The 15,111-nt window shown below is 38.3% G+C and overlaps 1 protein-coding gene across 12 annotated transcripts in view; it reads left to right on the plus strand.

Annotated features, from left to right (window-relative positions):
- The window catches only part of SULF2 (sulfatase 2), a 209,140-nt gene extending 195,402 nt beyond the window's left edge, over positions 1–13,738 (plus strand). For 10 of the 12 annotated variants that reach the window (XM_067554306.1, XM_067554303.1, XM_067554305.1 and 7 more), the window contains 9 exons: positions 761–857; positions 2,211–2,305; positions 5,483–5,542; positions 6,083–6,252; positions 7,276–7,418; positions 8,227–8,350; positions 10,501–10,531; positions 10,848–10,904; positions 12,617–13,738. In XM_067554306.1, the coding sequence (XP_067410407.1) occupies positions 761–857; positions 2,211–2,305; positions 5,483–5,542; positions 6,083–6,252; positions 7,276–7,418; positions 8,227–8,350; positions 10,501–10,531; positions 10,848–10,904; positions 12,617–12,647 (808 nt within the window). In that variant the 3' untranslated portion in view covers positions 12,648–13,738. Of the gene's footprint in view, positions 1–760; positions 858–2,210; positions 2,306–5,482; positions 5,543–6,082; positions 6,253–7,275; positions 7,419–8,226; positions 8,351–9,785; positions 10,532–10,847; positions 10,905–12,616 lie in introns of all 12 variants that reach the window. The other 2 variants (XR_010921001.1, XM_067554311.1) reach the window with 2 other exon arrangements.
- The last annotated feature ends 1,373 nt before the right edge of the window (positions 13,739–15,111 follow it).

Below are 15,111 nucleotides of genomic sequence, written 5' to 3' on the forward strand. Positions count from 1 at the left end.
CCAAGTCCACACAAATAGCTTTCAAGATGGTTGTCCGAACACTTCTGCAAACATGGACCTGCCTGCGAGGAGTCCTGCTGCTTCCTTATCCACAAACAGTCTTAGGGAAGCACAGAAGCGAGTTCGCAGCTTTTTGTCAAAGAAATATTCACAAATACCTTCCTATGGTATTTGCTAAGCTCTAGTAAAGTCCTAGTGTCAAATACTCAAAAAATGCCGAAGTCCCATTTTAACAGTGACTTGGGAGACAAAATCTCCTTAAAAGTCAGTGGGACTTAGGTGTTTTTGAAAATTTTAGCCCTGTTGTAAGAAGCTGTAAGAGTGCCTTGCCTTTCAAGCCTAAGTGACTGGGAAGCCTAACATTTTTTCTGGGGACTGTCTCTGTCATAGATCACTTAGTTGAGCGTTAGTGTGCATTACTGCTTCTGAGAAGCCTTCAGGATTAGTTAAACATATGTTAGCTGCATGCTTGATAAGTAATTTAGCAGTCTGTGCAGCCCAGTCTAAGAGCAGCAATAGGAAATAGCTAATATATGATAGTTTACAAGGATATTCACAGAGATTGTTTATTACCCTCCAGTTCATTGTTACAAATTTACCATAACACAAAACCAAATTCTCCCCCCTACCCTTAATACATTATTTTATATCATTGAATTGGTAAAATTTGTGCTTTGGAACTCTGTATTATCAAAAGCAGATGGTTCCATTGCTGACTCATCTGTGCAATGTAAAACACTTGTTATTATGCCTTGGACAGATGCTATATCTTGGAGAATGATACTGTTCAGTGTGACACAGACCTGTACAAGTCACTGCAGGCGTGGAAGGACCATAAACTTCATATTGACCATGAGGTTAGTGATCTTAATGGCTGTATGTATGTAGTACACTGGTTTGTTTTGGTTTTTTTTAACTTTTGCATTTGAGAATTGGATTAGTTTTTCCTTGGTTTGTGGAGATGAGGGATTTGGAAAAGAAGTTATTATGCAAGGTCTCCCTGCAGGCCTCTGCATTCAAGCCAGTGAATATTTAGCCAGTCATTGGAGCACAGGGAAATGCTGGGAAGGAAAAGCTGAAACCAAAAAACATTGCAGAGTGCAGGGGAAGGAGCTCTTGTCACCACTCAGCAAATTATATCTGGGAATCCCTTCACCAGCTTTTACCATACAAAACTGGGAAATACTGAAGACCATATTAGCTTTTCTAGTAAACTAAGGGGCAAGCTTAAGTCAATCTTCTTCATTATGGTCCTCTTCTTCCAGCTCTTTGTTTATTAACAAGTATGTGGAGTACAGAATGAAGAAAATTTTCTTGTCTCATCTCTCCGGTCTCCTCTGTTTCTTGTATAGGGTCACAGGGCAGGATCCTTTGTGTATTCCTCTTGAGTTCTGGGTCCTCCACCTGTACATCAGCCTGCCATGCTGCAACTGCCATTTAGTGGTGGTGGGATAGTGATCTTTTCCTCAATCCTGGTTGATAGGTTTGCGTTGTATCCAAGTAAAGAGCCACGGTGGGACCCCTAGCATATCTGCACTGCCAGCTAGAGTGATCAACACTAACACAGTAGCAACCTTACGGCCTTCAGTTACAGGGGAAGAAGCAGATGATGATCAGGCACTTTGCTCCTCTCCCACCAATATATATATACCAACACAATCAAACTAGCCGCTGCCCTGTGTCCCACACAGCCAGAAGTTTCAAATCAGTGTCATGTAAGATGGTGGAGACCTGCCACTTCCTCTTGCAGAAAGCCTATAAGGAGGGAAATCTGTTCCTGTTTCAAATTCACAATGGGCCATACCTCTCCTAAAGGCTTCAATGTGGTTTGTTCCTTTTGCTAATACAAATGGTGGGAGGAAGGTGTATGCAAATCAGAACATAGCTGCAGCTTTCCCCTGCCAGCGCCCAGTGTGGTGGTAAGACCCATTTTAAATAGGTCATCATTGGTATTTTGGAACTAGCAAGACTGATTTCCTCATAGCTACAAGCTCAGGTTTCCATCCTAGCCAGCCAGAGGAAGGTTTGCTCCTGGCTTTAGGAAGATTAGTTTTGGCAAATTTGATCCTATGTCAGAAGCCCAGAAAAGCACGTGCATGGGCAGCAGGAGTAAGATAAAAGTGGGGAGAGAAAATCATTTAATGGACATAGAATGGATGGGAGAAGGTAGGAACCCAACCAGTTCATTCTGTGATTTTTGTTGTTGTTAGATTGAAACACTGCAAAATAAAATAAAAAACTTAAGGGAGGTCAGAGGTCATCTAAAGAAGAAGCGACCAGAGGAGTGTGACTGTAACAAGATAAGGTATTTCCACACATACATCAAAGTAGCAAGTTGTAATATGCAACTGTAGCTGATCTGATCCTTGGCAAGAGGGATAAGAATTTGTTTTACCGGAGCTAAAGTTGATGATGCTGATGGATTCTGCATCCCTTAAACTGAAAAGCTGTACCATGGGCATGTTCCACCTGCTACTGTCCTATGAGAGCTGGGCTGCAGCTGAGGCACTCTTAATCCAGTGCCCAATTTAGCTGAGGCAGCCCTTCCGCCTTCCTGTTACACATGAATGATTATAACTGAGATAAGCAAGATGCTGCAGAAGCACATTTTAAAGCTGGTTATTATAGCACAGGATGAGGACATTTTTACAAAGTGATAGGTCTTTTCTCTGGCCTCCTTCTGTCCCTTGAGTTCAACAGTCGTGCTGTTTGGCTGGGAACGTCTTGCTCGTAATCACTCAGCTCTGCACTCTATGAGAAGTAGCAGAACTCAGGCATTTCTGTTTTTCATGAGTTAATTCAGGACTAACCTGTGCAATTTAAAATGATGGACAAGGCCAAGCTTCTAACTATGGTCTAGTGTTGGTGATCTATGGTGCTCAGATGCTGTGGTGGTGGTGGGGTCATATGAGAACATAGATGATATAGTAAGCACATTGTTTTGACTTTAGGCTTGCTTTCCCTAAGGGGAGCAGTGTCCCTTTCTCTGCTTTCCATAGGTATACTGCACACGTAATAATACAAAAGTCAGATGAAAGCAGATTGCTCCCCCCTTCAGTTTAATCAGGGGTATTATAAGCCACTTCTTCAGAAACCAGCAGTAAAGTATCTAGCAACTGCTGGCTGGAAGAAACAGGCATTTTCCAGCTTGTAGGAGCACTTGTAGCCCTACAGCTAGCACTGGTTTAAATGCACCTAATGTTTTCTTACTAACTCAATTCTAAGTGCAATAGTTTAATGTTAAAATAGCCATTGTGCATCAGGGACCCTGCACAGCCGGTTTCTAATGTACCCAATGATTTCCAAAAGGGTTGTAAACCAGCGCGCACATTGCATAGGGAGAGCATTTAAGGCACACACCTGGAAACTTCCAGCAAACTCTTACTCAGCAAATGAGTATAGCAGAGAATCTTGTAAAATCAATTGGAAAAATACTTGAATAAAATTTGCCTTCAGGAAGCTGCTCAAAGCAACTCAAGAATACCAGGAACAACTGACAATATGGCTACTACTGAGTCTGCCAAGGAGCCAGGTGTTACCATGGGAATATCAGCCACAGATCTGCAGTGGTACTGTGTGCCCTGCAGAACAGATGGAGCAGGCCAGTATACTTTTAGAGAAACCAGACAGCAATACCACCTCCCTTTAATTAAAGTAGCTTTAAAAAAAAAGTTTTCCAAAGGTTTTAAAAAGAAAATACTGAGAGAAGGGCCCTAGAGAGGCCTTCGGAAAAAAGTTCTTGATGGTGTGATGAACAGGCATTTCTGGCCTCTGTGAGAGGAGATGGGCAGGTATGATCTATCCCCTATCTAATTTGCTTTTTATAGGCTGAGCTATTCAGCGTACACCCGTCAGCTCCTTGGGTGCACAGTCTGCATGGTGCTTATTAGCTGGTGACTCTGCAGTGTATAGTTCAGCTACAGGTCACTGTAACAAATGTAGCACAGTTTCTTAATATTCCCTGGTGTTGCCAAACGGTATGTACAAGTGTGGGGTAAAGGGGGAACCTGATTAATGCTGAATAAAGACTGAGATGTGTGTGTATTCTGATATATAGTGATGTAATTCTAAGTGGCATATCCCTCTTTGATGTGTAATATTTTCCAAAACACAGTATAAGAGTCCACAATAGCTTACTAGCCCTATAAATCACTGGTTTCAAAGAATAAAATTTTAAAAACTACTGTCAAGGACAGATTTTATTTTAACATTTACAGTAACGTAGAACATTGAAAGATAAAATTGTTTACATAGAGAAGTTTACACACCTCTGCCCTGCAAGCATTTACACATGTGCATATCTGGTCCCACTGAAGTCAATGGGACTACCCATATGAGTAAAGTTTTACTTATGTAAAGCCACAATTCTGCAATAAGAACATTTACTGATTAATAAATTAGGTACATACTTCATATGTAAGATGTAAGCTTGCAGAATTCAAGCTGGTTATTTGATAGTAGTATTGTTACCTTATAGTGGTGATTAGTCTTTTTAAAACATGTATTCTAAAATTTTCTTTGAGTTATATTACTCTTTTTGTTTGTCTGGTGAAGAGACTATTAGAACCTGTATAAAGTCTGACAGAATTCAGTCTGTACACTATTTAGATTAAATTGCAAAAAAAAATTATTGGCTTTCTACATGTAGGGCTGCTAGTGTAGGACATAACAGCCAATAGTATTACAATTTAAGTGAGCTTTTTGTTCATTTTTTAAAATTGTTTAATTTTATGATTTGTGTATGCAAAAATCACAAAGACCTCCTTGCAAAGCTTGAATAGCCCTAACTTTTAAAACACAGGAAAGGGAGCTTCCAAAAACACAAACTATAGTCTAACTTCCTTAAAACCCAACACACATTTGTCAGCATCCTGCTTAATACTTATGTCTCTAGAATAAATTAGACACTGGTGCAAGCTAGAATATTAGTTGCAATACTACCCTTTATCTGTTTCCCAGGCACTACTAGCCCATAACAATACAGCAAGAACTTACAAGTCAATTTATATTGATTTTTAAACTACGTTGGTCTACAAGGGAGGTAAGATTACAGGCATGTCACAACAATTCTATTATCAAAATAAATTCATAAAAATGTATTTGAAGTACTAAATTAAACTGGAAATTTAATTGTTTTACCTGGTAGATGTATAATTTTGGCTCTTGTATGCACAGAACTGGTAATGTTGAAACTGCAGTCTGAAATCACCTGCACGTTGCAATACATGACACATACAACAAGATGTCACTGTCCTCCCATGATTTTGTGAAGCGAGCAGAAAATGCAGAAAAAAGCGTAGCAGGGTAGATTCTAGTCCAGCTAGGTCATATCATTAACCACACATCACTAGTGAATAACTCAGCAGAAGAAGTGACATTGATCAGTAAAGATTAGGTTCTATTTGAATGCAGTGCGCAAATTCTGTACAAACAGTAGCAATTGTCTTGTTGTTCTTGATTGTGAATGTGTGGTTTTTTCCAGTTACCATTCCAAACACAAGGGCAAACTGAGACACAAAGGGTCTGGTCTCCATCCTTTCAAGTAAGTGCAAGCCTGCTGCTTTGGAAGAGAAATGCAAGATGCTCACACACTAGTTAAGAACTAGCCAAATGCAATAATACTGCACCTCTCCTATATTTATAAAAAATATTTGCATCTAAAACGAGGGTAGTGAATAAGAGAGTGGGGTACTAGTGGTTCAAGCATGGCACTAGAAGCCAGCAAATTCTGAGATCTAATTCCTGCTTTACAAGGACTGAGACTTTAGGCACGTCAATTAATCTCACTGGCTGTTTTATCTTTGGGGTAATAGAACCCACCATCTATTTCACTGAGCTATAATGAAGACTGAGTAGATAATGTCTCACCTGCTTTAAACAAGAACAGAGCTATAATTCCCAAGTATTATATCAGAAGAGCCTTTTGGAAGGAAGGCAGTTTCTTTAAGAATGTGAATGATTACTTTTCCTTCCGGATCATGAAGCAAAGCCCATCAATTTTGTAAGCAACTTTCAAGCCTTTCTCTTAAGGAAAAAAAAAGTTTGGTGCATTGTCCTAACTTTCCTTATCTCTCGGCTGCAGAAAAGCCCTGCAGGAAAAGGACAAGCTGTGGCTGCTTAGAGAACAGAGGCGAAAGAAGAAGCTGCGCAAACTGCTGAAGAGAATAAAAAATAATGATACATGCAGCATGCCTGGCCTAACCTGCTTCACCCATGACAACCAGCATTGGCAGACCGCCCCCTTGTGGACATGTAAGGATCCCAGTGACTGAGCAATAACCAAGAAGGTGCAGGTCACTCTCTGTCTGAGACAGGATTCTGGCTACCAGGCAATGCTCTGCTCCCTCATCGTTAGAATCAGTCTTATAGACACTTTATACTACATGGTATATTGACCACGGTCACAGGAATTTCCTCATAATATACAACAATGCATTTACTGTTGGTATGACCAATCCAACAAGATGGGAAAAAGCACACCTTTTTCTGCGTAGGCACTGATGAAAAGGCAGTTAAGTGGAAGCTAAAAAGAGCCTAATGTTTAATCAAACAGGCATTTTTTTTACGAAGTTTTTCAGATAATGGAGTCCAGTTTTGCCCTAAGACGAGCAGGAAAGACTGAGAGAGTAGCATGTGAGCCTCTAATAATAGAATTTGATGGCTCTAAATTAATTAATTATTTGCTTTAGATGAATAACAAACCCTTAGAAAAGTGGTCAGTTCACAGGTGCCTGGCATGTGGGGAGAGAGGTGGTCAATGACCTCTGGGTGAATTTATTGGGTTGAAACTAAAGGTGAGCCAATTTTTTTGGGCAAATGGTGTATTTGCCAAAAATGCAGTTTCCAGTTTGCAAAACTGTTTGCAAATTCAGGCTGAACTCAGGAAATAGTTCAGCTGCAAAAAAAGAAAAAAAAATCATTTAAAAAAAATTTAGTTTTGAAAGCTAGATTTAACTTAAAAACAAAACTGTTTAAAAAAAAAAAAAAAAAAAAAAAAAAGGAGGGGGGCAGGGCGCCAAAGGATAAAAACCATCCAAAGCCAAAACAAATGATTTAATTGAACCTAAAATGAGGAAGGGGAGGGTTGGTTTTTCATTTCATTGGGGGGAATTCTCCCCCAAATATCAATTATTCACCCAGCTCTCATTGACATGGGCCCCTCTAATAAGCTCCTCTTCTTGAAGGCTAGTAATTCACCAAGCTGCCACAGAATAGTGAAATATATGCCTAACACTGGCTGAATGCTTCTTAAGTATCTCAATCTTTCATTTGCAGTGGGTCCTTTCTGCGCCTGTACCAGTGCCAACAACAACACATACTGGTGTATGAGGACAATCAATGAGACACACAACTTCCTGTTTTGTGAATTTGCTACTGGCTTCCTGGAATATTTTGATCTCAACACTGACCCATATCAGGTACGTGAACAGAGAGCAGAAATGAAAATACTAAAAATTTGCCAGTAAACGCTTTTCCCCTTTCAGTATGATATTACTTAATTTTTAACGGCTAAATAAGTAGCTTTTCTTCAAACAAAGCACATTTGAAAGAAGTCTCTTGGTGTACATTAGAACAGTGATAGAAGGCTGAGACTTGATTAGGAGCCACTAATTCTCACACCAGAGCAGGGCACTCGCTGTTCAAGAAAAATATTATACTTTCCTGGTTAAAAATGCAAGCAGCATTGAAGCAGACAGTTGTTTTCGGGGAGGGGGGCCTTCTTCCTGCCTTAAGAGACTAGAGCTGGCTCTGCACTGACAGTACACTCTCACATCTGGTCAGAAATAGGGATGAAAGGCTTTGTCTTATGACTGAGGGCTTTGTCCCACACTGGTATAGCTCCACTGGTGCAAATCCCTAGCATAGATGCACAGAACCGCTGTAAGCCACGACTTGTAACCATATAGCTTACCCTGGGTTTAAACATCTCTTCTGTATTTAAATATAACTGTCTCTAGAGAGAATGGCTATAATTGATAGTGTGGCGTTGGGAGCCAGGAAGCCCAAGTTGAGATATGTAGTTGCAAAGTACAGCTTACATCAGTGCAGCATATATATACTCTAGGGTTGCACGGCTGTAGCTATATCCATGTAGCAATGATAGACAAGACCTCTCTCATTTGACCTGAGCTTGGCTCACTTACTTTTGGAAATAAAGCATGTGTTCTTTGTGTGAAGCTCTCAACTTCCTTAAGGATACTAACAAAAACCTTTATTTATCCTCAGTTGATTAATGCAGTGAACACACTAGATAGAGACATTCTCAATCAACTGCACATCCAACTTATGGAATTAAGAAGCTGCAAAGGATATAAACAGTGCAACCCGAGAACTAGGAACATGGATCTGGGTAAGAGCTCTTCTACCTACTCCCTACAAATCCCTTAGGGAAAAGGGTTTCCAGTGTACTAATTCCAAAACACAATTGCAAATGGATTTAAAGTATTATGACCAGTAGACCAAAAAGTTAATATCCTGTTAATTGTGGACTGTCTTTAGGTACATGGTTGCATGTATTGGATTTTGTCTACATTTCCTGTACTCACACAGTTTAAAGAACTATCAATGTCTGTGAATTACATAGACAGTGTATTGAGCAAATGTAAAGCTGTTTTGTTTATTTCCTAAAATATACTTAGTAGATATTTTAGGGGAAAACTGAGCAAACAGTACACGGGTACAATACTGAACATAGAGAAGCTGAAGATACCTCATGAGTTGAATTGTCTTATAAAAATGTTTAAAATTCCATGGGTGTCTAGTCTAATATCTGCTCTTTTGGTTACGATCATCAGTGTAAGTCATGTAGTGTTTTATTCCCCTTTTTACCTATACAATCTTTAAAAGAAAACACAGTTGTTCCCAATCCCCCCAGCACATGCTATGGTATCACAGATAGAACTGGTTGGAAGTTTTCCAGCAAAATGTCTTCCCATTGGAAAGTGTTGATTCATCAAAATCTAAATGGTCCCAGTCTCTATGGCAGCCTGGACAGTGTTTTCAGGCCGCTGATCCGCCTGATGGCTGGGAGCTGTAATGAAAATGTGCTCCCAAAACTTACTGGCTGCTTGCCTGGAGGACTGACACAAATCAGGGAGCATACTTAATTTAGGAAACACCGAAGTGTTTCTAAAATGAAATATTGCAGCTTTCCAGTTCCGTGAAATTGTTTGAATATTTATCCCAAATCAGTAGAAAAACTTTCCAAAAACTCAAATTTTTGCGGAACCAGAAGTCTGTTTCCTGGCCAGTGCTGCTAATAGGACACAGTAGATTGGATAGCCATTTGTCTTAGTGGTAGTGTGATGAAGAGCTCTGGACTGACAACGAATAGTCTCCAGCACTATCAAAAGAGCAAATGCACCACAGGGGTGCAATGCTACAGTGGAAAAGGAAAGCTCAGTCTCCCATATCATTCAGACTTTGCCCCCTCCGCTGATATAATGAGCATGAGTGCCAATTAATTATATGCACAAACTGATTAGGAACTGGAGAACAAGCAGCAGCCATCCGCTTAATGGTTTTATCCCCACCATAGAGCTGGAAACACAAGTTTCTGTATCCAATTCAATTCACCCACTCCCCTTGGTTAGTAATCTTGTATTGCAGCTACTGCGATGACTATTCTTATTCTAGATCACTTAATTATGTTTGTCACCTTCTGTTGCTTACTTTGTCTGATTTACTGAGAAAACCCAGAGTTCTGCATTACATTGCAAATAAACACAGCTTCTATTTGTTAGTTTTTTTAAATTCCTGCTTGTGTTTGTCAATCAAAAATTCAGGTCTTGTCCCCTCTAGAAGACACTGAGGACAACATAAGAGCAACCAGGTGAAACCTGAGCAATTGAAAAGGAAAGGGTTTTTACACCTATGGGAGAAAATAAATAAATTTCATTATATTATCTTTAATATAGAATATAAAAATTGTTTGTACCCAACACACTGTTATCTGAGTTTACAGAAGCCTCAAACAGTAGTTCTGAAACATTTCAATGGCTCCAGTCCCTGCACTGAAGTACACATTCCGAAACTGAATACTGCCACTTTCAAAATATTTCTGTCAGTGATCAGCAGTGAGATAATTTAAAACTGACAATGTGTTTATCCCAAACTGCAGCTCACTCGCCCCTGCTGTGGGGAATTAGAATCAGTATAGAAGCCCCTGTGTTATTTGTATCTATTTATGTATTAAATATATTTGAAACATCTATTATTTTAAATGAACCTTCCTGTGAAATACCACTGTGCTGCAAAATCTAGCTCTGTTGATGCAGAGTAAAAAAAGGCTTTGATTCTGGATAATAGCAGCACAGAACAGCGTACACACTATCTCATTTGAACTTGATTATGTAATTATGAGACCCAAAAAATGGCTTGTGAATTAAGGTTAAAGTTTCTGAGGCTTCAGGTTTTTTTTCATTGTACCTTGCCCTAATACCTTTATTCTTTTGCACACATCACAATTTATAACTAACATTTTTTTCCCCTTTCATTTAGGGCTTAAAGATGGAAGCTATGAGCAGTTCAGGTACATTTTAAAACACAAGTTAAATTTTTCTCAGGACCTACTTCCACACTAAGCAATAAGGAATCTGGGGTTGGGAAAGCAGAGGAGGGACTCACCTGTCTGTTTCAGGGATGCCTTAGATGCACACACTCCCTCCAGCCCCATGACTTTGAATTTCTGAGAGTATTCCTATTTGTTCACTGTTACAGCATGTTCTATTCCCTGTAATTCAAATTCAAGCTAAAAATCTCCTATTTCCCATCTTTTAGACCATAGTGCTGGTGGTTTTCTTGGTGATGGTTAACTTTTTTTTCTCCTTTTGCTGCTTGAAAATTAGGCAGTTTCAGCGTCGAAAGTGGCCAGAAATGAAGAGACCTTCATCTTCCAAGTCACTGTGAGTTGGGAGTTAGTTCATGGAAAGCATTAGTTTTGACTTAACTTTTATTTTTCTCTCCTTTTTGCATGCAGCATCTATTCTCACTTACTGTTTTCAAGTAGGGGATCCTCATATTTAAAGATGGTACTGTAGTTCTATCAGTTTAAATCAGCATTGTGTTCAATTAACAGTTATTCTAAAATTGCTGCAGTGGTAGAGTTCAAAATTTAAACTAGTTACATTACTTACCTATTTTCTACAATGTGCACTTGAAACGATGGTACACAACTTTCACCAAAAATCCTCAGACTTCTGCCTCCTTTCAATTAATCTAGCACTACTAACTCAATATTTACACTAAGAAAAAGGTGCTCTATGACCAACCCAGCACCCAAAGTATTTAAAGTTACATGCATTAAAGCAAGTATCTTAAATTACCTTTAGAAAGAAATTAGAAGTTACTGCCAAGCGCACATGTAACATACTCCCAACAAGAAATGCCACTAAACAAGAGGGTAACCATGTTCTGTACCAGCACGTTTCTGAATAGTTTCAGTTTGCAGTCCCATAAACACATTGTAGTTTTTCAGTCTTAAGGTTACACAGATGTGGTTCAAACTCTGAATCACAAATGAAAACACTGTAACATTCTTGTCAAATATAGATAACTCAAATCATGTAGTCACAACTGTGTTCTGGACATCCTCCCTCTCCCCCTTGGTACTAGCATAATCTCAGTCTTGCCTAGATTAAGTCTCAGCAGCTTCCTTTCTTCAAGCCATAAACTCAGACAGGCACTGGCTAAGCCTGTCAGCTGCATGTGCTGTATCTGAAAAAGCAGGGACTGTTTTTTTTTACCCATTGCAGAGACAGCAGCCTGTACAATCTCACCACTTTGCATTGGCCTTGTGTATTGTGAACAGGAGGGGACAAGATAGAATATATTGAAAAGTATTTTGCAATAAATTTATTTTTCCCTAAATAGTTTGAGTAATTTAGACATTTTGTTAGAGTCCTGTATGTTTTTTGTTGAATGCATTTTTCTCCTTCAATGCAGTACTATTATACCTCAACCTGCCAGAGTCTGAAAGTGGGGACAGACTTCCCCAAAAACATGCAAGAAAATTAAAATCTGAGGTTTCTGTATGACCTTGGGCAAGTCACTTAGCCTTTCTCACTCAGTTCCCCATCAATAGAAATAAAGGGGGATAAAACTTGCCTATCTACCTTCTAGGGATGTTGTGAAGATTAATCCATTAAAGATTGTGAGGCACTCAGATACTATGGTCATGGGGGCCACATAAGGATGTTAGATCAGGTTCATTCATAACTCTACCCTTAGTTTCGTGATACTTTATTTCTGATGTAACTAACTTGTAATAATAAAAATGAGGTGACATTAAATCAGCTTTGGAACTAAAAGGAGTAACAATCCTTGAAATAAGAGACGACTAAAGAGTACTATATATTAAAGAATGTTTCAAACTTAAGTTGATTTTCAGAAATAGAATCTTAAAAGTATACAGTCAATAACTGGGCCTCATTTTAAGAAGCTATTATTTTGTTACACCATGTTCGCCACAAAATTGATTGCTGTTGGTGGTCCACAGTTAAGTGAATCCACCAGCCTTCCTGCATGGCAGTACTGAAAAACAAACACATTTCCAAATACTTCACATCCCAGCTTATCAGAAGACACACACACTAAAATGTGTTTATTTTATTTAAAGAGGACAACTGTGGGAAGGATGGGAAGGCTAACCTCCTGCATCTGCTGGACCTCAATGAGGATATAAACTGGCCAGAACTTGAATCCTTGTACAGACTTAATGAAAATGTATATGATGTCAGAAAGAATTATAATGTGAGCCTGGAGGACTGGATGAACTTTGAGGCTGAGGTAGATAGAATGTTTGCACCGTTGAGTGATTTAACTAAATACAGTGAATTTTGGGGAACTACTGTCAGGAATATAGGTCCCTTTGTGAAATCCACTGTTGCACCTGCTTTTGCTTTGGATTATACTTCACCTGCTTCACAAAGCATTTTACTTCAAGAAATCACCACTAACACTGTTCAAGGAGTTGCTGGAACTAAAAATGAGGCTAACCCAATGAGTGGATTGACACCGCAGAGCACACAAAATTATTTCAGTGGGAACAAACTGAAAACCTCTCCCATTTCAGCTACACCTTCAAATGTCATTAGAAGATATGCAAAGCTAAGGCAAACTGCAAAGCATGATTTAAACAATGTGGACATTTTTGCTTTTGACTGGGGCAAATTAAATGAGAACAGTGCTGGAAAAGAGCTATTTAGAGATCCAGGAATTCAAGCAAACATCGAACAAGCAGCTGCTGAAAATGCTCAACAGCATGATACTTCAAGTTTCTTCTACGGATACCATTTTAGTTCACTGTCTACATGGCTGTCCTATTGCCAGCCATAAGAAAAAGAGAAAATCTTGAGTAACAAAAAAGCAGATTTATGGAGTGGTTCTGTAAATACTCATTAATGTCTTGCTCAAAAGAGATTCCTTCAAATTGTGAATAATTCTGTTAAAAAGAAGCCTGGAATGCCCAACTATAATTTCTCAAAATGTTACCTTGTTACTTAAACATTACATAATAAATTTCAGAATTTATCCATTTTTAAGAGCATTGCAAAATTGCAATTAATGTCTGTCTTGAATTTTAATGAAATCAGATTTGTATGAAGTCTTTTTATGTAAGATTTTATTGTATGTTCAAAATCAAAACAATTTGTTTGAGAAAGCACGTTTGTTTAGTGGTTTAACTTTTACATTTGTAAAAAGTAACAATCTTGGCCAATAAAAAAAAGTTATAGATCAATGTACAGAAAACTAGAAATTGATTTAATGTTTATAATCTGCAGTAAGTATTAGAAAGGGAAGCCACAATCATTTACTAAGTAATTTAAGTATAACCAATACCAGAGAACTCCTGTGAATATTTTCATAAGGAAGAGGTTATTAAATACACAGAACAGGCTCTGCAAATGTACTACTCATGTTAAAGTTTTTTCATGTTGATCTGCCATATCATATATAAAATTTCAAATGTGGTGCTTACCCTAATAGATGCTGTGTGTTGAGTATAAAATCAAGTTGTAAACTTGAAAGAAAGAAAAATCTTAATTTGTTTAGTAGTTCTTTTTTCTAGTCTGGTTTCGGTTAAAGTTATGCTTTATGAAGATTTAAATTGGAAGATGCCAGCACCTGGAGCTGTAACTCTGCCTAACCAAAAGAGATTTTCAAAACACAAATTTACACCTCTGACCCATTAAATATGTTTTTAAAAAAAAAATTTTTAAAGTGCCAACATAATTTGCCAATAGGAAGCATCCCACAAATATTAATATAATAAAGTACTGGTTACTGTGAAAATAGAAGTTGAGCAAATAAAGTATCTTAAGGTGGTCTTTTGCTGTATGTTTTTAAGTAAAGCAAGGAAAAGTAAACTTGGTTTAAGCCTGTATTCATGTCATCCCTGGTCAGATTTAATATATTGTCCAAAACTGGCTAAGAGTTTTGTACTTTGAAAGTGTGTACTTGTGTGGTGGGCTGGGAAATGTAATCAGCTATTAGATTATACTGAGTTTTAAAACATTAGTGGATTCACGAGCAAGAAAAGATTTACAAGGATGATGGAAGTCTGAAGCAAGAAATGACAAATGGTATAAGGTATCTCTGAAGAATGTGTCTTCATTGGTTTCCAAAGCTGTCCCACAGAAGAAAGCATATGTATTTGTATATAATTCCCATCTGGGAGAGAAAGGGAAACAAAAAACTACATTAACATGAAGGATTTGTACTTACTTTTCTGTCTTCTACCCGCAACCTTTGCAGATAGAGTATGAAAGATGGAATCCTAGAAGGCCAACTAATGTCAATAATGCTGCTCTATATCAATCAGAAGTATTCTGGAAATTACTTCTCTACATCCATCTAAAAATACTGAGCTCTCTCTGTTTAGTACAGTATGAAAATCTGCCATTTTTTTCCTGACATATATTCAAAGTATTTTTTCAAAATGTTATACAAAACTTGGCTTCAAGCTGTGGTGCTCCCTTTTTCTCTTATGACAGAAGATGTATATTATACCAAGCCAGAAAGACCATTTTATAGGCAACTTTGCATTTGATACATCGTCAGCCCCCAAGACATACCTAAACCCAGAAAACCAAAAGTTCTTAAATCATTCCC

The sequence above is a fragment of the Emydura macquarii genome, unplaced genomic scaffold (assembly GCF_026122565.2).
Source record: "Emydura macquarii macquarii isolate MOO-44397 ecotype Brisbane River unplaced genomic scaffold, CSIRO-AGI_Emac_v2 contig_1483, whole genome shotgun sequence".
Lineage (NCBI taxonomy): Eukaryota > Metazoa > Chordata > Testudines > Chelidae > Emydura > Emydura macquarii.